Source organism: Gambusia affinis, linkage group LG03 (genome assembly GCF_019740435.1).
Source record: "Gambusia affinis linkage group LG03, SWU_Gaff_1.0, whole genome shotgun sequence".
Taxonomy (NCBI): Eukaryota; Metazoa; Chordata; class Actinopteri; order Cyprinodontiformes; family Poeciliidae; genus Gambusia; species Gambusia affinis.
The window spans coordinates 20,939,576-20,966,918 of NC_057870.1; the positions used below are offsets into that span (position 1 = coordinate 20,939,576).

The 27,343-nt window shown below is 36.2% G+C and overlaps 1 protein-coding gene across 7 annotated transcripts in view; it reads right to left on the bottom strand.

Moving 5' to 3' along the window:
* Positions 1–27,343, bottom strand: part of ccser1 (coiled-coil serine-rich protein 1) — a 135,523-nt gene that overhangs the window by 86,220 nt on the left and 21,960 nt on the right. For all 7 annotated transcript variants that reach the window (XM_044111488.1, XM_044111486.1, XM_044111487.1 and 4 more), the window contains 2 exons: positions 26,589–26,694; positions 6,885–7,059 (listed from right to left, as the gene is read on the bottom strand). In XM_044111488.1, the coding sequence (XP_043967423.1) occupies positions 6,885–7,059; positions 26,589–26,694 (281 nt within the window). The remainder of the gene's footprint in view (positions 1–6,884; positions 7,060–26,588; positions 26,695–27,343) is intronic.

Here is a 27,343-nt window from a genome sequence, read left to right on the forward strand (position 1 = left end):
CATCCTCTGTAAGGTCACCTCTGTCCCACAGCCCTTAACACACCACTGTCCCTACAATTAGATGTGGCTCAGTAAAAAGCCTCTCAGATTTAAGAATTGGCTGCTGGGGAGCCATGAATTTAATGACTTGCACTACACTGAAACTGAATGTCTACAGATGATGAATGGCTTCAGAAAGAAAAGCAGGTTTTGTAGTTAGATGCACACCTTTAATCACACACTCACGTCTCCTAAATCAAGAAGTGAAAGCCTTTAAATAAGAGAAGGGACATTCATTTTCACTCCCTCTAATTGACTTTAGGATTTTTATAGGACAACAGTGCCATTTTCAAAATATCAGGGTTATCATAGTTCCTGGGTCAACATGGTAGAAAGACTAGACTGGAAATACTGTGCTTATTAGTGAGCCTTTCTCCAGCATGGTGCTGGTTTTCATTTCTTTTCGCACCGTACCACACACTATTTAGCTCTAGGAGTTCACAGAAACTTTAACACATTGTGCACACAACTCACACATGTCAAAATTTCTTACTTTCTGGGCTCATATTCCAAAATTGCCAGTATTTTTTATTATTATTTTTTACCAATCTTAAAGAATAACAGTTACAGTATAAATTTACAACAAATATTTCTACAGTGGACAGGATTTAACAGTGGAACCAGCAAAAATTAGACACTCTAGAGGATGGATAGATGGTTGGATGGATAAAAATCCATTTTTTTCCATCAACCCTTATCTAAACAACTGTGGGATTTATAAAATCCTATGAGAATAAAGTTATATAACGCAAATAAATTTGAACGAGAATAAAATTGAAATTATATGAGAATAAAGTCATGGTAGTACAAGAATAAAGTTATATTATGACTTTTTTCTCATAATACCCTTTTATTCTTGTGAGACTACAAATTTATTCTCATATTATTTCAGCTTTATACTCTTGCAGTTTTATTCTCCTAATATTTTGACTTGATTCACAGAATTTAATTTTAATTTTTAAAATTTTCTTAGCATGATCCTTATACTCCTTCAAAATAGATCTATAAACTAGACTTCCAAGATTGTCCAGGAATTTTCAGAAAGCACTGGAACCCGAATACAACAAACTTGTTCCTGCAATTACAGAAAAAGTCAAGCAATTCTGTAGGGGCTAGAGTCAAACAACAAACTTGGAACAGGTATGTAGGGATTCAGAACAATGTCCGGAAGAGCTGTGACTATGTACTGTAACAAATGGTACATCACACTTTAGTTAGAGACCATGGCTGACGTTGACAAATGGGGATCATTGTGTGAGGCTGCTTTCACGTACACACGAGACAGCAGCAGTTTAGAAATGTTCCCTCTGTGCAGCCAAGAGGATAAACTGCTGAAAGAGAAATAATTTAGAAGCAGACGGAGAATGGCTGGCCAAATGTGCAAAGTAAACACTAGGAATACCAAGACATTCAACGATATCAGGCCTGTAGTCATTTTGGTGACATTATTAATTGTACTGATTATGTCTGCTGATACTTTGCAAGATCTCAGATCCTGACATGTTTTGTTTTTGTTTTGTTTTTTCAATAATTTCTTTCAAAATTCCCATATTTATTTTAGAATTGTTGCCATGTTTCTAGTACAAATTGATGAGTTATTAACAAGCGCTGGCATAACACTGAGCTGATTAGCTGTATGTGTTAGCATGCTAACACTAGCAACAGCAAGCTCTGTCAATTAGGGTGGATGACATAGTTTACAATTAATATTATGATACAGTTTGGGTTTATTGTGATACACAACATATGTTGCAGTATTTAAAATCTGCTCTTTCTTACCTGGATAATGCTGTGGTTTTTAATGAACCTGTGGCCCAGACTATGACCCTCCTTCTAGTAACAGAACAAAAGCAACTAAGTCTGCAGCTGTTCTTCAAAATCCAACAATGGAAGCAATTTTAAAACAGTTCAAACTCCAAAACAAAGCAGGATAGTCTTAAAAATGATAGGCTGGCAAACATAGCTGCAAAAATTAAACAAATTCTCTAAAAACGAATAGAAATATATAACAAACAGATTCAACTGACCAAAAATATTCTGTCAAACACATGAAATAAATGCAAACAATTGATACAGTCTAATGGTGCACGTTGGAATGAAGAACTAAAACATCAGACAATTTTCAGTGTTCAATCACTGGAAGAGCAGTCTTTTAAACACAAGCCATGCTTCGTCAAGAAAACACTGCAAATAATGAAATAGCAGGATCTGACACAATATTACAGCACAGACAAGCTGAGCACCAACATTCCATAAAACTATTCAGGAAGGAGCAATTAGGACTGCAGCCTACTAGTACTTTGTAGGTTTAAAATAAAATACTCTACAATGTGATAAATAATGTCAAAAGCATTCTTCTTTTGTCAGATTTTCAGCCAATTTGTAACTTTCAAAGAAAGTTTTATTGAAGGCCAGCTGAACTTTCTAATCCAGGATAAAGCCTCGTTTGCTTACCATCTCTTCCTTGTTATCAATCTGATCAAGGCCTGCTTTTCTGTGCATACAATACAGATCTGAAATGCTTGTAACCCTTTTTGGTCTATTCATGTTTCTAACAGTTTCCTCCTGTTCCCTTTCCTCACCTGGTGAACAACTTGTTGCTCTGGAAAAGTCCACGAGTTACATCTCATCCGTGGAACAAAGAATGATACATGAAATATGTCCAGCAACATATGTACTAAGACATATGGCCAAGTCTTAGTACAACATTTTTTCACTACTTTAAATTTTTAGTGGACAAAACATACCGCAACATACACTAACTCTAAGTGACTGACTCATTTTAAAGCCTAGCACTTATTAAAATACTAGATGTTTCCAACACACCTTATTTATGCCAGAGAAGCTGAAACACCTACATAATGCAGGTGTGGTGCTTAGAAAATTAACACCAGGTGTGCAGGGAAAGAAGAAAGCAGCACTGACAAAAACTACCATACTATAGAAATACAGCAAGAATACCAAACCAAAACACACACATTAAAACCCAAAGACCGTGACAGCAACATAATTTGCAAGTTAATGATGCAACAAAGAAACCAAAGAGGGCAAAGTGTCTTCTCTTTCATATTCATGTTCTGCTGCTGTGCACCCCTTCTCTCTTCTGTAACTTCATCATCCCTTTAGTTTATGTCACTCTATAAATTACTATTTCGTGTTTCTCTTGCTCAGTCTCTGTGGCCCTTGGAGAGAAAACAGAGCTATGAACAGCAAACAGATCAGGAGAAAGCCGTACATATGCCTCAGTGGGCTGACGTTAGCTCCTCGCTTTGATCTTTAGAAGATTATAGAGGTATTGAAGTGCTTTTTTTTTGTATGTTTGTCTTTAGTTGTTTTTTTTAAAGGACCTTGCCAGGTTCTGGACCAAGTTTCTCCTTCATTTTTTTCTGTACCATGTCACACCCAGTTAAGGCTTAAACAGTCCAACCAAATGAATTGTACCAATTTGCAAACATTTTTAGACAGAGTAACTATTTTCTGTCTTTTTTACTCTAACCTTTTTTAATTGGGTAAGTAAATAAGATCAGAACGACAGATTTCTATTTATCATGTCAGCCAGGAAGTTACACTTGAAACCAAAACTTTACATGCACGGAAAAAAAGACACACATGTCACTGTTTGAAATTATAGATAAAAGAAAAAGGAAGCTCTATTTATCTTGATAATCGAGTATTTTTACTGAATTACAGAGTTAATATGTTCAGAAACTGCATCGCTCAAATCTTCCTTTAGTATAAATTGCATTTCTTTTTCTGAAAATGTATAACACCTAACAATTACATTGCAGGTATAATCACTGTTTGGGTCAACTATCTTTAAAGAAATATACCAGATTTTGATCCCTTCTGCAGGCCAAAATACCTATAAGCAAGCTTGCATTATGGGTGGCATATAACCCCATCTCAACGGAGGAGATATGAGTAGATTATAGCTTATAACTTTAAATCATTGGCTGTCAAAGCGGGTACAAAGAGACCTGAAAGCTTGTATGACAGGACATGTGTCATGTATAAAATAGCAAGTGGCAAACGTCTCACTTTGATTCACTAAAATAGTCAGGAATAAAGATACCAAAAGGTGCAAATGTAGAAAGTGGGGAAAGAAACAAGCCAGCCAGAACCTGTCTTACCACTCTTAAACATGACTTTTTGTGATTTAGTTAAAGGACAAAAAGACATTAGATCACAAAACAACATATTCAACAAAAACATATGTGTATGTTGAAAATATTTAATCATAATCTGCTTTCCCCAAGACTTCTGCAAGTGTTTTTAAAACCTTTGCAGTGACGGAGTGTCCCCTCTCTGTATTCGTGATGTGACGTTTATGGGACAGACCTGAGCCAAGTGAAACATGCAATCTAGTGATATGTATGAAATGTGAAATAAATAAATTATCTGCATAAGCTGCATAATCGATTTTGTTTTTTGTGGAAACACAGCTACATCATAAAAGAAAAATAACAATAATAATAATATGGTTCCCTCAGTTATGTTTTCTTTTCTTACAAATCAGTCTGTAGTGTGATTGTGACTTAAACTGATTCAACTATGATGCGACCTATTACCTATTACTTGTTTGATTTCAAATTACTACTAATAAACCCACAGCCAGAAATATATTCAATTCATTGATGCCTCTGTCACTCACATAAAAACTCAGATTTCCCTCTGGCATGGTTTGGGCAAAAATGCAAAACTTAAACCATATTTATCACTTATGAAACTGCATAACTGATGGTAGAGCATAACTACTATTGAGATTCTCAAAATCAAATATTTTTAAAAAAATAATTATGTTCCTGACAAAAAAACGGGAGTAAACCATACTTTTTTCTTTCAACCATTTAAAAACTCACAAGACTGAATGAGTATTCAGTTAATACAAACCTATGGTCTGCATAGCTAAACCTTGCAAAACTACGCTATTGCAAAGTGTCAATGCTTTACTAAGTGACCATTAAAATCAATCAAATCTATAGTAAAGTGAAGGTAATTTTATTGACTTTCAAAGATTCATAATCAGATGGTTTCATTGCTTGAGGTAAAGCTAAAGCTTGAAATAGATATTTCAGGAGCAAAGTTATAGTCTGTAACTGAATGATTTCTGCATGCATTGCCTGCATGCTTGAGAACACAGAAACAGAATCATGGCAGCCACTTAAAGACATATCATAGGTTCATCCTCTGAAATGCAAGAAAGAAAATTATAAGGAATCCATTTTTAGGAGATTTAATAAAGCTGATTAATCAAGACAAACACTTGAGAAGGTAGTACTTTTGAAATAAATGTCTGCCAGTGAAAAAAAATTATGTGATCCTCTTAGAACCTAATCAGTCCAAGGTAAAGCACTTAACTTTTTCATATTTTCTCATGTCGCAACAATAGTCTTCAATGTATTTTATTGGTGGTTTTATGTAAAACACAAAAACAAAGCAGAAAAAAATTCCAAATTGAACAAAACATACAGAAATAAATATGGAGAAATTCAAGGATTTCTAAAGATTTTTACTGTTTTTGCCATACTAAATATGACAGTTTTTAAATGGTTTATTTTCACTGTCACTTAATTTCTTAAACTATTTAGGAAATGGCTGTCTAATCCAACTTTCCCCACTTTGAAAAGGGCAACCCCCCATGTTAAGTCATAAATTTTCAGATTTTTTATTTTATTTTTTTTATTTTTTTTTGGTTAGCAATTTCATTTTTCAGTTGCTTGACCCATAGGATCAAGCAATCACTTAAAATAAGTTGTCTGAGAACATGAGGCGGGCTGAAAAATCTGAAAAAGCAACACGTCATGCCTTGACCTGGAGACATTAAAAATGCATATATTCACCTAGTAAGGGGTACATTCCCATCTGTAAGACTTTCCAATTGCAGCAAACTCAAATCAGAGTTGATCTCCACAAATTGAGAAAGCATAGAACAGAGAGGGACATCAACAGCTCATCTATGGGTCACAAAGAACCCAAAAAAACATTCAAAGTACTGCAAGAATCACTTACTTTGGTTAAGAACTGTGGCTGGAGTTTTACAAAAGGAAAGAGGCTGGGGGACAAAATGCATCTATGGGAAAATTCATGGAAGCAACTAACCATAAAGAACATAAAGACTCATTTCATATTGATATAGAAAGAAAAAACATTCTGCTCATGCCAAAGACTTTTGTGGACATTTTCTGTGAACTGACAAGACGAGATTGGGACAACATGTATCATCCTGACAGTCAAACATGGAGGTGGTGGTGTAATGATTTGGGCCTGTTTTGTTGCTTCAGAACCTGGACAACTTGCTGCAGTTCATGGAACTATGAATACCACTGCCTAACAGAAAAATTTGAGGAACAATGTCTGGCCATCACGTCTATGTCGGAATGGCTAAAAGTAAAAACAAAATAAGACTACTCAGTCTGAAATTAAATACAGATGGGGTAGTGTGGAACAACCATAAAAAGGCGCTTCATTTTCAAAGGTCCTCTAAATAAGACACAGTTTTTAAATGGTTTAATTTCACTGACTGAACTTACTAAATTCTACAAGGATTTGTCCAACATTCCTCCACAGCAGCTTTAGAGACGTATGTTTTGTTAGCGCAAATGCTTGATGCCAATCAAGGCCATCAGTTATTAGAATTAGGGGACAATTACTTTGTTCACAGAGGGCCAGGTCGGTTTGGAAAGCTTTGTTTCCCATCAGTAAAACAGATAGTCTCTTCAGAACTGCATTACATGTGAAAGTTCTGTGATCAGGGGATAATTACTTTTTGGCAGCAGTGTAAATCCACATAAATGCACATCAAATGTGGCCATATGCTTGTTGCTGTGTGAAAATACATCACCCACCTCCTGTAATGTCCTTCTCAGTCTTAAAAGCAGGGTTTTGACCGCTGTGCATTCCTGCTGCATCAGTCTGAGCGGAAGGCTCTCCAGCCCCGGTGATAGAGGGTCGTCATCCTTCCCTAAACCAGGCCCCACGCTGCATTCAGTGGGCAGCAGACTGGTTGGTCGACTGAGTTCCCTGGAGAAGAGGCAAAAAGAAGTAAAAAAAAAAGTAATAATAGCATGAACCAGCATGAAAACAGGATCATTGACCTGGCTTCAGCTCTCCCTGCTGCTGTCCTTGTTGCCATTGGTGAGCACTGACAGTGTAGATGATACATTCTACAGTAATGTGGCGATACCAGCTGTTTTGTGATATCCAAGTAATTCCAAAAACCCTGTGTGATATTGTGCGTGACCAGTGAAAAAGACACAGACATCGTCCAATTGTGTGACTGCGTGTGTGGGCGTGTGTGTGTGTGTGTGTGTTCAAGGAGCTCTCTCAGTAGGTGTGAAATGTGCACAAGAAAATTTAAATACAAGGTGTACACATAGTCCAATAATCTCTCAAAATAAGGTACATTTATAAAACTTAATAAATAATTAACCTCCAAAATCTCTCTACAAAGCAATAACATTTTAAAGCTTAGTCAATTTCATTCACATTATCACAAAAGTCTCAACTTAACTACAGTTTTAATTAACCAAACCATTTGAAAAATACTGTGTTAAAATTAATTGGGTTTCTTGAGTTGATTTTTGGAAGGTTGCGGAGAAGTTGTTAACCCTCTTGCTTGGAGCAAGAAGTTATTAGATTTGAATTTCAGCTTTGGATTTTTCTTCATAAAGTTTCACTGTGCATGTGGCTTTTAGGGATGCACCGATTGCCGTTTTCTGGCCGATCACCGATTACCGATTTACTAAAAATCTTTTTTGTCTAAACTGTTACCAAATGTAGCAAAAAAGTTGATGAGTTGCCAACCTCGTGATGACTATTGTTAACTGCAAACCTATAGACTTGATCTGGTGGGCCGGTCTGCTACTCAAACCTCTCTGACAGCAGAGCAGAAGAAGATAACAGCTGATTTAAATAAATGTGCCGCAGTAGATAAAATCAGTGGTTAAGATCGGCTTTTCATATAAAAATCAGCTGATCACCAATAAACCGGTGCATTCCTAGAGGTTTTGGTGATCAAATTGTGTATCGCACTTTGACAAATAAGTAAAAAGATGATGAGAGTGTTTTTTTCCTATGACTTATCTTACTATACCATTGAAACAAAAGACAGATACACAGGTGTAATGGGCGTTTAGTCAGCTGTTTTATTAAAAACGATTGAACTTAAATTTTTTTCAAGATATAAGAAAAGCACACTGACTGTGTACATTTCATGATGCTTTTTCCCCCCACATGCATGTCATTCCTCACATCAAGAAACTGGTTAAATAACAAAAAAAAATTAATATGCTGAAGTGACCTTAATTTATGCATTAACAACTCCCAGCTAAATTGGGATACTTTGACATCAGCATACATATCTTCACTTTTTTATGACATTTTGAAAAGGTGAGCTGTGAAATACCACCTTCTTGTCTGAAAAAGCACACAGACACCCTCTGAGTTCATACTCTGCATAACAAGAGAGGGTGGAAAGGGAGTGATTGCAGTAAAAGAGCCAGTCAGTAGCACGTGGAGCTCTTTATCATCAGGCGAGCATGTTCGCTTTGACTGATGGCCATTTAGAGGAGGGTGAGAGGAGATGAGAGACCTTCTGTCTCATTCTTCCAGAAAAATGGCCACGTAAACAGCGGCAGAGAGTGTTAAGTCAGACAATAAATTCTGCGGGAAACCCAATTTTTAGACCAAAAGATGACAATATCACAAAAATATCAATAACCCGAAATAATTCAGAACTGTATATTCTGAAAAGATGTAACTGCTCCGACTTACTTTTGTCTTTACCTGATCTCCAAGTCATAACATCTCCTTTTTTCTTTAAATCTGCAACTCCTCCCAAAGCAAGCCCCACCCAACCCTTCTCCTCAGCCCTTGTCTACCAACTCTTTAGCTTCCCCTTAGCCCATTTGTCCCCCGCCCCCTCTCGATGTGACAACCACTCCACTGAGTTGATGCAGTATCAAAGCTTCAGGTAGCCCTTTGGGGATTCTGCTGATCCGCTCAGACAAATGTCGAGGAAACAGGCAGCCTTTTGAGGATAGGTGAACGGTGTCTGTCAAGAGGCTGTGGGTGTTTTTGTCCCCACTCTAAAACGGTAATGTTTGTAGTGTTTTGATCCTGTTTGACACCTCTGGATAAGGTGAACTATCGGCATGTTTTTTTCTCAGTTGCCCCACATGCTATTCAAGAGGGATGAGTTGAGCAAAAATAAATGACAAAAGATCAGTCAGTTATTCTTCTCTCTGAGCGCTGCGTCAAATAGCAGAGAGCAGTGCCAAAACAAAGGGTTTTTTTCCCCCTTTCTGTCAAAAGGTTTTATATTTTGTTTTACAGCATGCGTATGTTTCTCAGAGGGTAACACATTTACCCTTTGCCTGACTTTTACAAGGTTTGGAAGTTTGATTTATTTTTTCTGTAGATGGCACTTTAAATTCTCATGGTAAAATAAATGTAACTATTTCATGACACTTTTTGTTAGCCATCTTTGTGTTGTAAAAAAAAAAAGACAAGAAAAAAACTCATTACATTTTTAAAAAAATCCTTATTAGTAATTACTGCCCAGAAATTAATGATAATTTTATTGCAGCACAGTAAAATATCATTCTTTTTGCTGGGTCTGAAGACAGATTTTATTTAGGGGTGTCAAGTTAGAGGATGTTGAATGCAAATGAACAACACAGTTCAGATTTCAGTGAGGAAAAGGTTTTAAAAACCACACATCATCAATAAAAGTGTTTCAGAATTAATGTAGCTACTTCCGTTTTCTCTCACATTCCTACTAATGTTACATTTCAAAATCCCATACTTTTTAGACTCAAATTTTCAAACGTGTTAATTCTTTTCACCCTTATTTTGTGACTGCATTTGAAGAGCAGACGGACGGACGGACGGACGGATTTTGATCTGTACAAATTCATAAAGAGAACAACAAAACTTTAAAACCAGTGGTTAATTTATAAAGACAGCAGTAGCTTTGGTAAAGGAGAACATGCTGTTTGTGCGCGGTATGAGCACACTTGCATAACAGATGCTGTGTGGGGAAAAACAAACTGGTGAAATATGGTGACTCATCTTCATGATGGGGCCAAAACTTGCACATCACGGATATCTCTAAGACTTGGTTCTTGGTTGAAATTCCCTCCAGGAGTTTTAAGAGACTCAATGTTATGTTCTGTGAATCTGTGGGTGCATGTGCATCCATGCATGTGATTTTTGTGGTCTGTAGTTACAGGGAAGACAAGTTATTTTCCAGCTAAGCATGAGTTTCATCTGTGGGTAATTACCCCACACATACGAGCACGTACACACTCACACAAAGGGAAGTGCAGCAAACAGTAGAAGACAAGTCTGTTCAGTGATGATAGATGCTATACAGGCAGGGAGGCCGTTCCTCCACTCAGGGTCATCTGTCTTTTCACTGTCATGAGCTGGTAGCCAGACACTCTCACTCTATTTCACGTTTTCTATAACTCTCTCTCTCTTTGTCTTTCTCTCTTACACACACACACACACACACACACACACACACACACAGCACATCTGCAAAGCATGTGATTGTTGGGAATAGGACTCGGTGAGAGTAAGCAATTAAGAGATTATACAAAGTCCTAATTTGAATTGATAGATGCGTATGTTCTATTGCACCAGCTAGTGGTAGAATCTGGTACTACTCGAGCATGTCCAAGTGCAGTTAAAGTATTGTTTCTTTTGAAGGTTTTTTTAAAAAAAAAATATTATTCAGAGAAAGAAAGAAAAGTAAAGAAATGTTTTCTTTTTCTAGTGCACCAATTTTCTCTAAAAGTGTGCACCACTCTCTTTAATCTTTCATTCTTTTTGAGGACATGTATTTTCCTCTCTTCTCTTCATTTCTTTTTTTTTGCAGTCTTCTATATATACATGGTTTTTCTGCCCATTCTCTAACTTCCACTGTCCTCTCCATCCATCTGACTCACTCCTCTCAGCAGCCATTTTTCAACTGCTGTGTTAGAAGTGATCCATTTCACCCAACCTGAAAAAGCCAATTATCTGCCTTTTTATGACTTTCAATATTTTACCAGTGTTTTATTACAAGGCTGTTGGCTCTTGGTGCTGACACCTGAACACACACACTGGCAATAAACAACACATGCACAGCGAGAAACACGCGTACCTATATGCATATTTCCAAGTCTAGGTTTACATAATATTCAGTTGATGAATAATGACTGCATGTCAAATAAACCGCAGGGGATTCAGGTGTGTCATCTTTAGTAGCAGTAAGAAACACTGGACTGCAACTTCGTCAGTCATCAATAAAAAAAAAGGACACCATCTCATAGATGATAATTGCAAGGGACACTTAAACACTGAGGCACATTTAGAAAAGCACTCGGTCTCCCCTGCCAAATTTTTCATCATTAAACATTACTGACAACGGCGAACACGTTTATGGGGGGAATCCAATTTGGGTGTATGGCTGTGATCATGTGTGAAATGCAGACATCTATGCCTGCGCAAAAGAAGTACAACCGTATAGCATGGCTATAAGAGAATGATCACCCTCATTTGTCACTCCTTCTTTCCACCTGACAGAAACAGCGCAGTCATCTGCATTCAGCACCTGAGGCTACGGATGTTTAATGCTGCCATTAAACTCATCTCCGACATAAAGTGCATCTGTGACTAAAGAGTGAGCACAAGCCGAGCTCCAGGCAGTGAATATAATGGTGAATTCAACTCTCCAGACAGAGAGAGGAAGAAAATTTTAAACTAATTTTATATGGCAGGGTTAAATTTCTGATTAACCCTAATGTCCTCTTTGCTTTTCTTTGCATTCAGCACAATGAATCAATGCATCTTTTAAACGAGGTCCATGCAGGTTTCCTGTGTGTTTACTTTGCTCTGGCAAAGCCTATCATCTTCAGAGACTGTCAACGTGTCTAACCACCACTAGCCTTGAAAGAGGAAGAAAAAGTTGCCGAACATCACTCCAATACAGAATTGTCCCCATTTGACAGTCGAATTGTGCATCCCTGAGTTTCTCTGAATGTAGCATTATCCTGCTAAGACATTCAGAACTCAAGCCAATCAGAGACTCGTTCTGTGAGTGCAAAGCAGGTAAGAAACTCCCGAGATACATCCCCCTCCCCACCCTCTTATGGGACATGTACTAACAGGAACTGTTTTTTTCCAACTACTTGAAAATATCCTTGATGGACTTCATGGAAGAACTAGAATGACTTCGTCCTGCAGTGAGGTCACTTAAATCTTCCAACATGTCCTCAACAGGTAACATGTGAATGTGCCCATGACAAATGCTTACAACTTACTTGTTATGTGAATATTTCTGAGATATTTCTGCAAACCTAGATTAAATTTTTTAGTAAACTGAAAGCCAAATTATTTGTTTAGTGTTGCTTATTTTTTATATCACGTCTGTTTAACATATTAATGAAACTAAAATCCTCATTTGGATCTAAACTATCAACTATGATGTGTTTTTCTGAAAAAACGATTTCATTCCGAGAAATCTTATTAGTAGATTTACTGAAGGCAATAATGTATTAGTAATTAGTAACTTAGTATTAGTATTATTAGTATTATTAACTAACGTATTAGTTAATATAGATGTACATTTACTTTATATGCATTTTAAAATGTAAGTATTAGTCAAGTACAAACAAAGATTGATGTTTTAGACAAAAACTATGTACACAATATTTTTGCAATTATTCAGTTTCATAATTTTTTTATTAATAAACAATCTAAACTTTGCTGTAAATGACAGAAAAACCTCTTAAGTTCTGATCTAAAATTACAGGGCTCATTTGTTAACAGTATTTTCATCATCTGTTGGAGTTTCTTTCTCAGAGGGATTTGTGGATTTTGACACTAAAATATAGAGGCTATATGTAAACAAATATATATAGTTGCTATGATGATACCACCAGTTATACATCATAACTGCAACATGAGATCCTCTCAACCATCATCACCTTGGATATTTGAGTGATACCACTATTATTTTCCCTTCAAGATTAAAGTATTCACAGTATTTAATTTTTTTCCACATTTTCAGCCTCATTCCACATTAAATTAAATAATCTGTTCCCTAGAAAATTACACATAAAAACTAATTTATTAGAAACAGGAAACCAAGCATTTTAAGGAGAAGGTTAATTTAGTACAAATAAGGATGTAGCATAACAAAGTAACTGTAAGTATTCCTGAATTTAAATGAATTGATTACTTGGCCGGTGGTTGAAAATCCTATTGCAGAAAAGTTCCACTGTGATTCCATTTATTTTTCTCCATAAAATGTGGCGACCCAATGAAGAAACCAGGGGGAGTTAACAGAAGAGCCTTGTGCTAGTTAATATTACAACTTGTTGTTGCTTGGAGAGAACAGTCTTACTGACATCCCATGTGTCACATAACATATTCCTGTTTCAGAGAATGCTGCCAAGATATATTTTTATAAATATTTTTCTCTTGTGTGGAAGCCTTAAAGCAATATTCTAAAAAAGAGACGCATTATTGCTTATAGCTCAAAAAGCTGGCTGTGTGTTTGTCTGCTATCCATACTTTCTGCCTCAGACATTCTGAGACATGTTACTCTCTTGAGTTTACACTGTTATGCATGCACTAAAGGATCCTCGCCTCTGTTATGTTTTAAAGATACAGTGCCCTTTTGCAATTCTTTATTAGAACTGAATCAATTGGATGCATCTGTCAGTCATGGCCAGAATGCCATGAGTGACATGGCACTCATGGCATGCACCAAACACAAAGCTGATTTATTTATTTATTTATTTATTTACTTATTTATTTATTTGTTGTTATTCATCTTAATCAGTAAAATGGGAAATAATTTGGATGATGCATTTTGTTGATCTTACTTACTACTTAGGGCTATGATAATATCCCATTGTTTATTCTCAAGCACTGACAATAAAGAATCTGAATTTTAATGACAGTATAATTATATCTCAACTATGTTTGTTTAAATAAAGTGCTGGCTCATTATACTTCAGATGACCCTACAGCCATTAAAGCTAATATGTAAAAAAAAAAAAAAAACTATCACACACTATATATTAATTTTCCACATTATAAGATTCTAAATGCGTAATGAGCTTTTCATTTGAGCTTGCACATGGTTCCATAATGCTGTCACTGTGAAAAACAAAAATAAAAGCATATGCACTTCAGCTTTTCATCTCCATTCTTCCTGTCACAGCAAGGCTGCCTTAGTTCCTGAAAGAGACTAAAGATACTGCTTAAGATGAATCATAATTCTGTTATGTTGTTAGTTTCTTGTTGCATTGTTGTCACCACCTGCACAGAACAACAGGACCAGGGAACAAAGGTTTTCCAACTGAATCAGGGCAAAGTTATGATTTAAATTAGATTTAGCTTGTATATGTGTCTCTATTGTTACCAACACTCCCTTCAAGAAGAAAAATTATGAAATGTCTGTGCTTGAGTTATTACATTTAGCAATTCCAAATGCAAGTTCTCCCTACAGTATGATGGTAAACTCTAAGATCTTCACTCATTTTGATTTTGAGTCTGTGTAATTGTAAGAAACTTGTTCACAATAGGCTGCACATTCTAATAAAAAGCTATAAACTACATATCATAAAAGAAGGATTCTTAGCGTATGCTCATTCAACTGTTTTATTTTGAAGGCAAAAAAATCTATAATATCACAAAGCTATTAATAGGATTTTATATCACAGCTCTGCATTATGGTTTTGTAAGTTGCAAGTGGGTGTTGGGAATGCATAAAACAAAGGATAAATAAAAAAGAGCAGGAGGAAAAAGTTAATCATTTTAATATAAAATTATTAACTCACTGAGAAACAGGATTAACATATGGGAAAATCATAAAGCCCTATTAATTCCTAAACTGAAGAAAACAAGGTCACAATGGGGAAAAATGGGAGGATGAACAATAAAAACAGGCTTAGCTATAATGACATCACGTTTTCTGGGATAAAACTGAGCAAAAGCACTTCAAAGCATTTTCTTGGGAAGCAGGCTTCCACTCTCTGACATGAACAGTAAACAGCCTGGATCTCAATCAGACTAACAATTTATGTTGAAACAAGTATATTGTTCTTGGCATGGCATCAACGTGCAAACCTGATCTGTCAAGTGCCAAACAAGACAGCTGGAATCTGATGGATGAAAGATATTGTTTCCTATTACCAAAGTCCATGGCTCAATGAATATAAACTGTCAGAGGAACCCGAGGAGGCACACTGCCTTCCAAGGCTATTTTATCTTCTTGGTAAATAATAAATATGCATTTAAATAAAACAAGAAGACACTAGTATATTGACATACAATTTAAACCAAGACTTTTTTGCATATCATATAACTTTAATTGTAAATTCAGAATATTCAGAAGTTATCCTGAGCTATCACTCTTACATGCTTGTTAAAGACATCTTTAACTGGGTGTGCTGTGGTGGCGCACATATGGAGGCCTTAGTCCTTGATGTGGCCGTCGCAGGTTCGATTCCCAGCCTGGTCAAATTATTCATACCGCTAACCAAGTTGGATTTAAATTTATCATTGTTTATCTATCTCATTTGTTCCTGATAACAAATGACATAGACATCTCTTAAAAGATAGAAAGATAGACATATTTGTTTTTATTTTCATTGTAAGAAAAAATACTATGCTACAGATTAAATCCAAATCTGCCAGGGCCAACAATAATTTAAAAGCATAACTATTGATAAAGCTTCAACCACAACAGCCCAGAAGGTTTCAACTTTAAATATAAATATTTTATACTTTCTAAAATCTAAAAACACTTTATAGAAAATACTACCAAAGGGCATTAGAATTGCAATCCATAAGTGTGTTGATGAAAGATATTTTATTCAGACTATTTTGACAGTCTGTGGAAAAAATGAGGGGTATTATCCTTCCCTTAAATACGGCAAAAAATGCAATGGTACAACAAATAAGCCTTTTAAGAGCAGGTTATTAAAAAGGACGTATAATACATATTTGAAGCCTCGTATTTTTTATTGCACAATATTGCATGATTCACAGTTCAAAACAAATCCTTATTTATCTCGTGCTGCCTGTTATGTGGCCCCTCAGTTCTGCTGTCGCCTGTAATATTAGCTCTGGGCTCTTTAAGCCCATAAAAGCCCATTTTCTTCTGACTGGCAGGCTTTGTGGAGGCCTGCCGAGGGGCAGCACCCAGTGCTTGTGAGCTGAGCATCATCCTCTCTGTCGTCGTAGAGCTTCTAAAACCCAACTCTAAACCTACTAAGTAACATAATTTCTTGTTCTCGACTCAAAATGGCAGCTTCACTAATCTGTACGTACACATTCATTCTCTGGCTCTTGGAATGTAACAGCATAGAAACATCTCTGTTAGAACATCTCAACCACCGTGTGACAAAATAGAGGATTAAGTTATCTGCACTCGCATTTTATGTTTTTAGATAGACTGTTGTTTGGAGTGGAGAAACACTCAGCAGTGTAAGAAATGTGAAATAATTCTCAATATATGCCAAAAGTAACCAAGATTCTATCAATGTTAGTAACCCACACAGAAGACTTCTCACCTGGTCTATTCTGTATTAAAACGACATTTTCACTAATCTAAAACTCGACCAGTTTTAGATTAGATTTCAATTATTTTCCCCATCTACCATTTAAACAATAACCAACTTCAGACTGATAAGCATTAAGATATAAAATTTTCTAAATATCAAAAACATAAGGAAAAATTAATATATTTTCTGTAAAGTGCATGTCGACACAAGTAGTACTAAAGATAGTAAATTATCAGAAATTTGTAGGACTGCAATAATTTCTTTAATTTTTTTTCACGTTATTTACAGAGTTTAATAAGGTTAAGAAATAAATATTTGATAACAGCCTCTATAAATACACAATCTGTATTTGAAGCTAAATGAATAAATCATTCATAATAAATTATTATCTCTCGACAGACCATGTCTTGTTTAATCTGAATATGAATTTCTATAAATGTGGCAGTCAAGGCAAACATACCAAAACATATAGTTTATTCTTTATATTGTATGCAGTTCTTAACTCCGGTGGATCTATTTAAGTCCTTCCGTGGCAGAGTCGAGTTTTCATGGTTGTTGTGTTTAAGGACTCACAGCGGCACTCTGCAAAACTGAGAAATATTCACTGTCACAAGTCTTTAAATAGTTTGCACACAAACCGTATTCAGCTGTTTGGGAGATTTTTTTTTTTTTAAAGTCAGTAAGGGCATCTAATTCAAACTTTATCACTATTTTTGTATTAAAGGATAGTTATTGTTTCAAGTTTTTATCAACTACATGTTTCTTAATTTTTTTTTACTTGAATCTCAACAATGCAAAGGAAACCTAACGTTTCCATATATCAGTTATAATTATTCTAGTTAATAAAATACACATAATTGATCTTGTCAACAACATCTACTTTCTTATAATTACATCTTTTTCATAAAAGCTAAACTTTTGACAAAGACCCTGGACTATTATAGAGAAGAGGTTGCATTTTTCAGATCCTTTTTGGCATCACTGAAGTAGATTAACAAAGTAGATCCCTAATTTCTATGTGTCCCAGATTAGAACAACACGTATCCACTTTGAGCAAGGACAAAAAAAAATTTCAAAATTATTTGTAACTCAGGGTTAATATGCAATGGGGCAGGCGATAGGACAGAAACTAAGAGTCTTAAAAGAAACATGCATGGCAGAGCTTTCATTACACTGAATAGTCCCAGCTTTTACTCCATAGCATCTTGAGAACCAAATGCTGAGCTGCAAACAAGGGATTTCTAGACATGTGCTGTAAGATTATGAAAACAAGTTTCCCCAGGTAAAATATGCCAAGATCACGCAAACAAACAAAATAACCAAGACATATTGATTAAATTATAATGTAAAGTCCCCAGACCTCTGATTAATTCTCAGTGAAAGCCAGAGTCATGTCACCGCTTGTTGGATAAAGAAATTCTGCATCATTATAAACTAGTGAAGTGAACGCAGAGGGAGGGAAATCTACTCTTTGTTCCAAGACATCCCCCTAAAACTGCATGTGTCTTTTTGTCGGCAAATCCTGCAGCAGTGATTTTTATCTGTCCCCTGTACTACTCCAGGACTCAGTGGGATTTTTCCTTTATCTATTTTTAAGTCCCAGCTTTCCCATTGCAATGTTATGTGATTGAAAATAGAGGGAAGCGTATGGATTATTTGTGTCGATCTGACTGTTCCACTTGTTAAATCAGGTAAGATTGCACAACATCACATGATATATTCTATACTAAATATGAACATTAAAACCAATTTGCTCATTAGTTTATGAGTACATGAGACAGTTCTATAATCTCATTACAGATAATGAGATCTATCAGGCATGGCGAAAGTATTGTACAAAGGACTGGGCAAGGCCCAGTTACAGATAAAGAAGATAAAGACCTGGATGGGCATTATAGATTGTGTGCTATTTATTGCAATGACAAGGACAAGAAAATCTATTAAAAAAAAAATCTTTATTCTATTATGACATAAATCTATTACTACTTACAGTAACAGGTTTACCAAAAACAAAGACAAATCTAAACATTCCCCTATAACTGCACTGTATTTGTCACATTTTGAAACGTAATCACTGCATTTATTGACAATTTCATGCAATCTGCTGTGAAAAAGGTTTGATTTATCACAGTTTGGAAAGCTGACTTCCAGTTCACAAGCCAAACTCTATTACAAATAGAGTTTGAATTTATTTGCAAATAAATTCTTTAAAAATCAGACAATGTGATTTTCTGGATTTTTTTTTCTCCTTTTGTCTCTCATAGTTGAGGTATATCTATGATGAAAATTACAGGCCTCTCTCATCTTTTTAAGTGGGAGAACTTGCACAATTGGTGGCTGACTAAATACTTTTTTGCCCCACTGTATCAGTCCTGAAGCAGAAAGTGCAGAATCGGGAGCTGACACCTTACCGAGTGCCCGCTGCACGCTGGCAGACAGGAACACCTCTGGGTCTTTGCATGTCCTCGCTTTGGACTACCTGTCCTCTGCATAGTAATCAACAGTGGTAAATTCAGAAAAGAAGAAAGGAAAGAAGAATGGACAGGGAGTGCTCAACAGGCAGACTGCTGCTACCATAGCAACTGGCAAGCTATGTCCCGACTGTCAAAATTTAATTTCCTCTGCGTCATTTTTATAGGGAAGACAGGGGAAGAGTCGGTGTCTTAACGCAACACACAATGCAACACAGGCATTAAAGATACATCACCGAAATATTCACTGGTCTGATGTGCCTTCCTTCAGGTACTGGGAAACAGTTATTGTTGTCAGGAGGAGCCGTTGCCATTTCAGATACAAGCATAAAAAGGAAAGCTTTATTTAGTAAAAGCAAATAAAACTAAATCCTTCTTATTAATCTGTCATATAACTGATGCCATCTGCATTGTTTCAAGATGTAGCTCATTCGGATTTCATTAAGCTGGCTGTTTTCACTATCTGAATATTTGTACAAGATAGGTTTGTAAGATAAATCAAAACCAAATCTGCCGAATAACTGAGTTGTTCTCCTCTTTATTCAGTTAGTCTCTTCTTAGCGAATGTACTGTGAGGTTTTGAATTAACACATGTAGATAACAGTGAAGCCATCTAGAGCTGCAACAATCTATCATTTCTTTTGTGAATAAAAATTGTCATAGCGTACCATTTCTCCAGTGATCCACACTGTGAGCTGTGGAAACATTTCCTCTGACATTCTAATATTGACCTGCTGAATAGTATGTACACTGCAGCGTATGCAGTGTACATACTGCACACGCAGTATGTACTTACTATAATCAAGTCAACAAACTGAAATTTTGATCACACTTTTTTCCTTCCTGTAAACTTTCCATTAATGTTGACACACAACACTCTGAATAGTTGCTGTCTTTAGCAATGCCCTGTTGTAGCATACCCTCCTTGTGTAGGATGTCAATAATTGTCCACTGGTTAAGTGTCAAATCAGTACAGTCATCACCTTATTGTGTTGGGAAATTCTGCAACACTTATGAGCAGTTTTTTTAACTTGTGTAATATCCTACTTTTCTGAGAAACTTAATTTTGTGCTTTCATTAGTAGTAAGCCACAATTGTTAAAAATCACTCTGCATGGAATGAATAAATACAAGTCTCACTTTTTTTTAAACAAAATTAACAAAATAAATCAACTTTTTGATGTTCTGAATGATTGAGATGCACCTTTATAATCCAGGATCTCCATTATTCCCAGTTTAACTAAAATCTTCTCCCGCGTTTTGCATTCCTTTTCATCTGAGCAAAGACGCAATTTAGATTCAACATGTATAGATTTAATGCCACGGTTTTACAGAAGTAATACTTGTATCTCAAGACAGAAAACGAAATACCTGACAACAGAATCATCCAACCATCAACTGTTAAACAGATGTATGCATGCAAGACTGTGCATTTTCATTTGTGAGCTTACAGCAGATGTTCAGTGCAGTCTGTCTGTCGGTCTCCTGCAGCCAATACTCTCTCTGGACAAGCTGACTGACTGACAGGTGTGTTTGTGGACTCGCTTGTATTGTGTTGTGGGGACAGGAATCTGTTTACTCAAACACAATGTGCAGATCGGCTTCTTTTTTTAGCACAACGCCCCTGAAGTCCCAATGATACAAATCATTGGTTTTAAACAAGAAGTTTTATTTTCGGGACGGATTATGTAAGGAAGAGTTTTAGGTGAACTCTCAGAAAAATTATATTAAATCTGTGCACCGTCCTCTGAAGAGACAGGAAAAACACTTTATGTGTGTGTGAGCGTGTTTGTGTTTTCTTGAGTACGAGAGGAAGGGAGCTTACTCTGCCTGCAGCAAATCAATGTCCCCTCGAGGGAATGTGGAACCTGAGACAAAGAGCAAAAGAGACTTGGAGGAAAAGGAAGACAGTGAAAAAGATAGAGGGAGCCCTGGGCAAACACATTTCGCCTTTCTCCCCTCTTCCAGCTTTGGCTTCTAGACACTGCCTTAGTAAAATTTCCAACAAAATTTGTGTGAAAATGTTTTGTTAGCAGAAATCAGTTAAGATGCTGAACTAAAATGGTGAGAAATTAACACCTGCCAGCAGCTGCGCCTCAGCCAGTAAGAAACACTAATTTTCACCCATTTTCTCATGGGCATTTAACAGCAGCTGTCACAGAGGTAATGAAGGCTTGTCAAATCTGTCCGAAAACTTTAATGACTCTTCGTCACCTCTGCAACAAATTTTCTAAATCTTATGTCCACAGAATTATGCTTATTAGTATTTAACACCACTGTGGAATCAATTTGCAACATTTTCGTAGCTCGTTTAAATATTTTCCTACACCTGCAGTAAGACATTCATTTTGTTGTTAAATGGATTTGTCAGGGTTTACTGTTGTTTGACCGCCATGGTTGGAATGGTTACTGTAGATAATCCTATCTTTTATGCAAAAATGCTTGAGCGCTACATGAACCTGAGAATAAAATGACACTGAGAAAACAAAGACTTTTAACGACTTAGATTTCCACCAGACTTGTCCTAAAGTCACACTCTTATTAACCGAGACTTGACTTAATCTCATGCTCTAAAGACATGAGACTGGACTTGAGCTGTGCAGATTAAACACATGTTTTCAATTCTACTTAGAGTTTCACTCTAAAGACTCAAGCGTTAACCTGACAGACTCCACCTTTAAAGACTCGAGACTTGACTTAAATTTCCTCTCTACAGACTAACATCCTAATTCAGATTCACGTTTCCAAGGTTCAAGATTTGACTTGGACTACTTGCCTTGGGCAAGAAAAGGTGTAATCAACAGACAGAGATGCACCTTCTGATTTAAAAGTTGGGATAACGCTGGCTGATAAAAAAAACTGGTTTCAAAAAACTTTTATAATGAAACTGAATTTAAATAGCCTCTCACCCTCCTAAATTAGCAACAAATCGATTTCTGGCTTATTGCACTTCCTCTTCCATTCATTAGGAAATTCAATGTATTTTCACATTCAATCACTAAATGATCCTCATTCTACATCTTCTCATTGGTAGTGTGCCTTGGCAACTTAAATTTAGAAATTTGCTTCCTGATAATCTTAAAAGCATCTATTGTTAAAGTTGCTTAACAGTTAAAATTGCTTAAAAGCAACTTTAACAATCATTTTAACAAGTAGAATGAACATAGAGAGGGGCCGCTATTTCTAGTAATAAGGACAATAATTTAATGTTTTAGTTTAATCTTCATATTAAAAGCAACTTATTTTTGATTCAATCAGAAAGTCCACATTAACAAATACTAATCTGTTTCCACAAGTTTTTGGAAAACACAAATTCTTATTGACATTTTAATGGTTTAAATATTTTACTTTTTCAAGAACAAATAATGATAAAATGTTGCATGATCTGAAGTCAATAAACTAGAATTAATTTTTTAGGCTGAACAGCATGCACTCAGTAGGGTTGGGCTTTGAACAGCATACTCATGAACACATCTGACAGGAACAGAATAAAACTTAAATTTGTGGTGGCCTTCACTGCTGGAGGCTGGTGAGAAAGGAAACATTTTTGTTTCACTAAATTGTTTCTCAAAATTCTTAAGCCCAGCAAGAAAACTGATTGTTGTGTTTCAAAAGATGTTGATCAAATAAATGTTTTCTTCTATTTTAAAAGATTTTTCTGGCACTAGTGGGATTTATTTGCAGAGCTAAACAGAGAATGGGCTTATAGAGAATGAGGAAGACATGCAGCAAAGATCCCAGAGTCAGAAACACAGCTGGAACAGCTACATTGAGGACTAACAGTTTCCATATATGGGGCAGTCGCTCTACCTTTAAGCCAGAAACTGTACCAAATATGTCTTCTGTTGCTTTTTTTCACACACAGCATGACCTTGGTTTTATTTGAAAGGTGTAAAAAGGCTGTTAATGTACTAAACAGTAGCTATACATAATAGTTTTATTTTATTTCACCAGGTGAAACCCCATTGAGATCCAGATCTAATTTTTAGGAGAGACATGGGCAGAAATCCACAACACACAATAACCTGGTTATTGTTATTGTTTTCTGGCTACAATGTAATGTATCCATAAAAGATTTTTTTTTCTCATTATAGTATATAATTGTATCCTTGCTGATAACTGATGAGCTCTATTTCTAAGAGTTATTTGTGCTTATGTGGAGGTTTATGTGGTATCACTGCATACAGTCATATATTACAGCAAAAATATTCATTATCAATATTGTGATAAAAAAACGTAAGTCCATATCACCCAACCCTGGCACGTATAATCCAATCAAGCTGACAAAAAAGTGCTTTTTTGCTGACAGACATTTTAGCCTGAATCTCTTATGAAAGCAGAAATAAAGTATGTGCGGGCACAAATGCATCTCTGGAGCTGCTTTTAAAGACGAGTGAAGCATCAGTATAAATAAAGCAACAAATGAAGTGCTTGACAAATAGCTTAGGTGGGTTGAAAACGTTACCTGGATGATTCACTGACACCGTCTAGACAGGGAGAAACTCTGTTCACTAAAATTTTCAACAAGTGCAAACAAAAATCAGAAAGCAGAGGCCTTGGTCTGTCCTGAGTCTCTCTGTACAGTATAAATCTTTCAAAATGTACTTCAATCCACTTACACAAGCTGACCAATCTCTCTGAAAAACAAAGACAGTCTTTCACAGTTTGTTCTGGAGTAAGCATGTTTCGACAGGAACTGTATATTTACTCAATGGGTGCCACCAGCAGGAGCAAAATAAATTCAACTAGCGAGCAGAGAGAAGAACAATGAAAGGTAAAGTAATAATCAGTGCAGGCTTGTCAGATAGACCACCAGACACCACTGGTGATACAACCTTTTATTACCCACTGGCTCCATAAAACCAAATAAGCCTCATCCACAGAGTAGCTCTGTACGTGTGTGTGTGTGTGTGTGTGTGTGTGTACGCTCGGAGAAAAGCAACCGTGTGTTATGAAAAAGATGCATCCAGACTTTAAGCTCTGAGAAAAGCTAAGTGGCCAAATCAAATCACATACGCAAGAAACAGTCTCTGACAGTGGCACTCATATGTACAAACACAAAGCCTAAATGTTCTCTTTAGGACTCTACCCTTGTATGGCCTTTTAGAAAAGAAATGGAAGAGAACGGAGACAACCTGCATATTTATTCTGGGGGAATTTATTTATTTATTCAGCCTTCACCTTTTCTGTTTCATCTCAAAGGAGGTGAAAAAGCATTAAGCACGTCACACATTTATGCAAAATAGCAAAGAAGAAGAGTTCATGGAATAAGCAATGCCCTTCCATTTTTATGTTATCTTAAATAAATTAAAAAGTAATAAATTAAATTGCTTCCCAGGTCTACAGAAATGAAGCTGTATTTTGCAGAGTGTGATTATATAAAAATAGGCCTGCTTCATGCAGCATGCTCCAGCTGGAAGCTGAGCATTGTCAGCCAACACCAGACCATGGCCCGTCTTTTTGTGTCAGTGGCTATTGTTCTGTTATGCCATGAACATAATACTATTCAGTAACAGATGGCATGATCAGGGCTATTATAATCCAGGAGGTTTACTCTGCAATTATTTCTTATGCACATATTGTGATGCAACATCGTAATTCTGTTTTTGATTATTTCACTATTTAACCTTTTTGAATCGTGTTAGCAAAGGCCCCACTTGTTGCCAAGCTGATTAATTGTCTCCTCCATTTTGTCCCTTCTCTTGGTACATTTTGCTTTGGAGACAAAATGAGAGGAGCAATCCAGAGTCGCTGTTGCTCCGCAGCTAAATCCTGTACATTCAGTCGATTGATGCTAATAATAATGCACTCGGACAAATAACAGAAGCGCTTTCACATATACAAATGGTGCCTGTAAATCACAGCAAAATAACAAGAGAAAGATGGTTGCAAGTGGAAAAGAATATTTAATTTATCACTTCTGATTTTACCACTGACGCAGTCTTTAAGATTGAGGAAAAAAATTATCCTAAATCACAACATTTGATTCGAACCTCTGGTTCCCTTTACATTCTGTTAGTGTGTATGTTTGTGGGCCGGAGGAGATCGGTATTTGCACAACTTTTCACATTTTATGCAATTTGTATAAAAACAGCCAAACTGGTCTCAGAATTGACCTAATTGGGGAACTCAGTGTGTCCGTGGGTAATTTAATCTCTGTCTATGAAGGCCTCAGAGGTTTGCTAGAGAATATTAGAGAACATACAAAGTAAAAAATAAGACCAAAAAACATCCTGGCAGGTCACAAATTAAGTTGTGGAGAAGCTTAAAGCAGAGATAGGTTTTGAAATAATATCCCAAGTTTTGAACATCTCACAGAGAACTTTTCAATCCATCTTCTGAAAATAAGTATGGCAAACCTACACAGACCTGGCTGGTCACCTAGCCAAAAGAATTCCCCTTTGCAGTTTTCAACAAGCCACATAGGAAACACCGCCAACATGTGGAGAGGGTGCTCCAGACAGATAAGACCAAAAGGCTACCTTTCTGGCCTGTATGTATAACGCAATGTGTAGTGAAACACTAAAACCCTGAACACACCATGAAACATACTGGCAATAGTGGGGATGCTTTTCTTCAGAAAGACTTCAGGGAAGTCTGCCAGAGCTGATGGGAAGATGGTTAGAGCTTCCAGGACAACCAAGAAGAAAACCTTCAGATATGGCTGCATGATATCGGAAAATCTTGTGAAAGAAAATGAGGTAAATATTGCAATGGCATCATCTGTTGTAATATATGCCTACTCCTTGTCTCTTTTTCATCTGTGCATCCATAACTCAGTGACCTTCAGCATTCTGGGCAATGTTTGAGTCCAGTGTGAGCATCTGCTGCCTACAGACTCTGTCCAACTGGCTAAATATTACATTAGCATCAAAATTGCAAGCTCACAACACTTGGAATATAATAGCCAACAATTATTGCTCTCCAAGCAGCCCTTTGAAACATGAATATTACACACACTGATATTGCGATTAAAATATATTTGAAATGTACTGTTCAGCCCTTTATTGTTAAATGAAGCAAAACTATATTCTGATGATACTAATATAGAGAGAGAAGGAAACAGATGAATAAACACCTGGACTTGCAGTAAAGAGGTAGTTTTCTTCCTATTTCACAATCATGCATTCACAGTTGTGATTATGCGGAATAATAGGTGAAAATATTAAAAGGGTAAACATACTTTAAGAAATAAGGCGCTACACTCTGAATTTTTAGTGAGTAAAATAATAAAAAAAACATTCCTAGGATTACTTATAATATCAAAGGCCTACTCATTTTTATTTTCTGTTCAGTTCAAGTTGTTGTTTATTAAAAACACATCAAAGACATTTTTTTTTTTTTTTTTTTGCAACTGCTGCGCTTGCCGTCTCAAAATGCAAGACATCTCTGCTCAAATTATCTGCACTTGTAAAACTTTCAAAGTTTAACACATGGTACTTTTGTATTTTTTTCTACTTTGTAAGAAATATGCAAAGCAGCCGGATGTATTTATTCCCAAAATACAAATTTACCTCTGAACGTTTTCTTTCCCTGCCAAGCGATCTCCAGGTGGATCCAAGGGAGAAGGAAGCAGGTTGAGGCAGGATGTTAGGGACTGACTTGAGTCTTCTCTGGACACTATCAACATAAACAGACACAATCATTACATTTTTCAGCTCTACCCTCCTGTTATGTTCATTTCTGAGGTACAGCAATAACGTTTGTGGGTCAATTTGACCCGTGGAGTGTCTAATCATGCAATAGTGTCAGAAACCAAAAAATTCCTCCAAAACATTTTTGTATCTGATTACTAACTCCAATACTAACCATTTCAGTCAATATTTGTGCAATAATGTTTTTTTATTATTATTTCTCACAAATAAAGGATTAATGACGACTCATTTTTATGTCCACTGAAAAAAACCCTAAACACAAAAAACAATAATTTCCTTGAAATTTATCTTTTGTAAATTTTTTTATATTACTTTTTTTTTCCAATGGGTAATCTTTATAATTGAACTTGAAACATGTGTACTGTTCTTTGTCAAATTGACCCACTGATTAAAATCATGATAAATGAGTCATGCAGAGACTATTTATGTTTCACCACACTTCTGCTGAGTGTCCACTCAGTGTGGGTGGAGTTTGCCCACTGCTTTCTTGCAGGTTCCTAGTGAAGTAAAGAGAATAGTAAGAAAATGGGTTCGTGTGTGTGCGCGTGTGCATGCGTGTGGGTGTGGTGTGGTGTGGTGTGTGGTGTGGTATGTGGGGTGAAACATGGTTGATA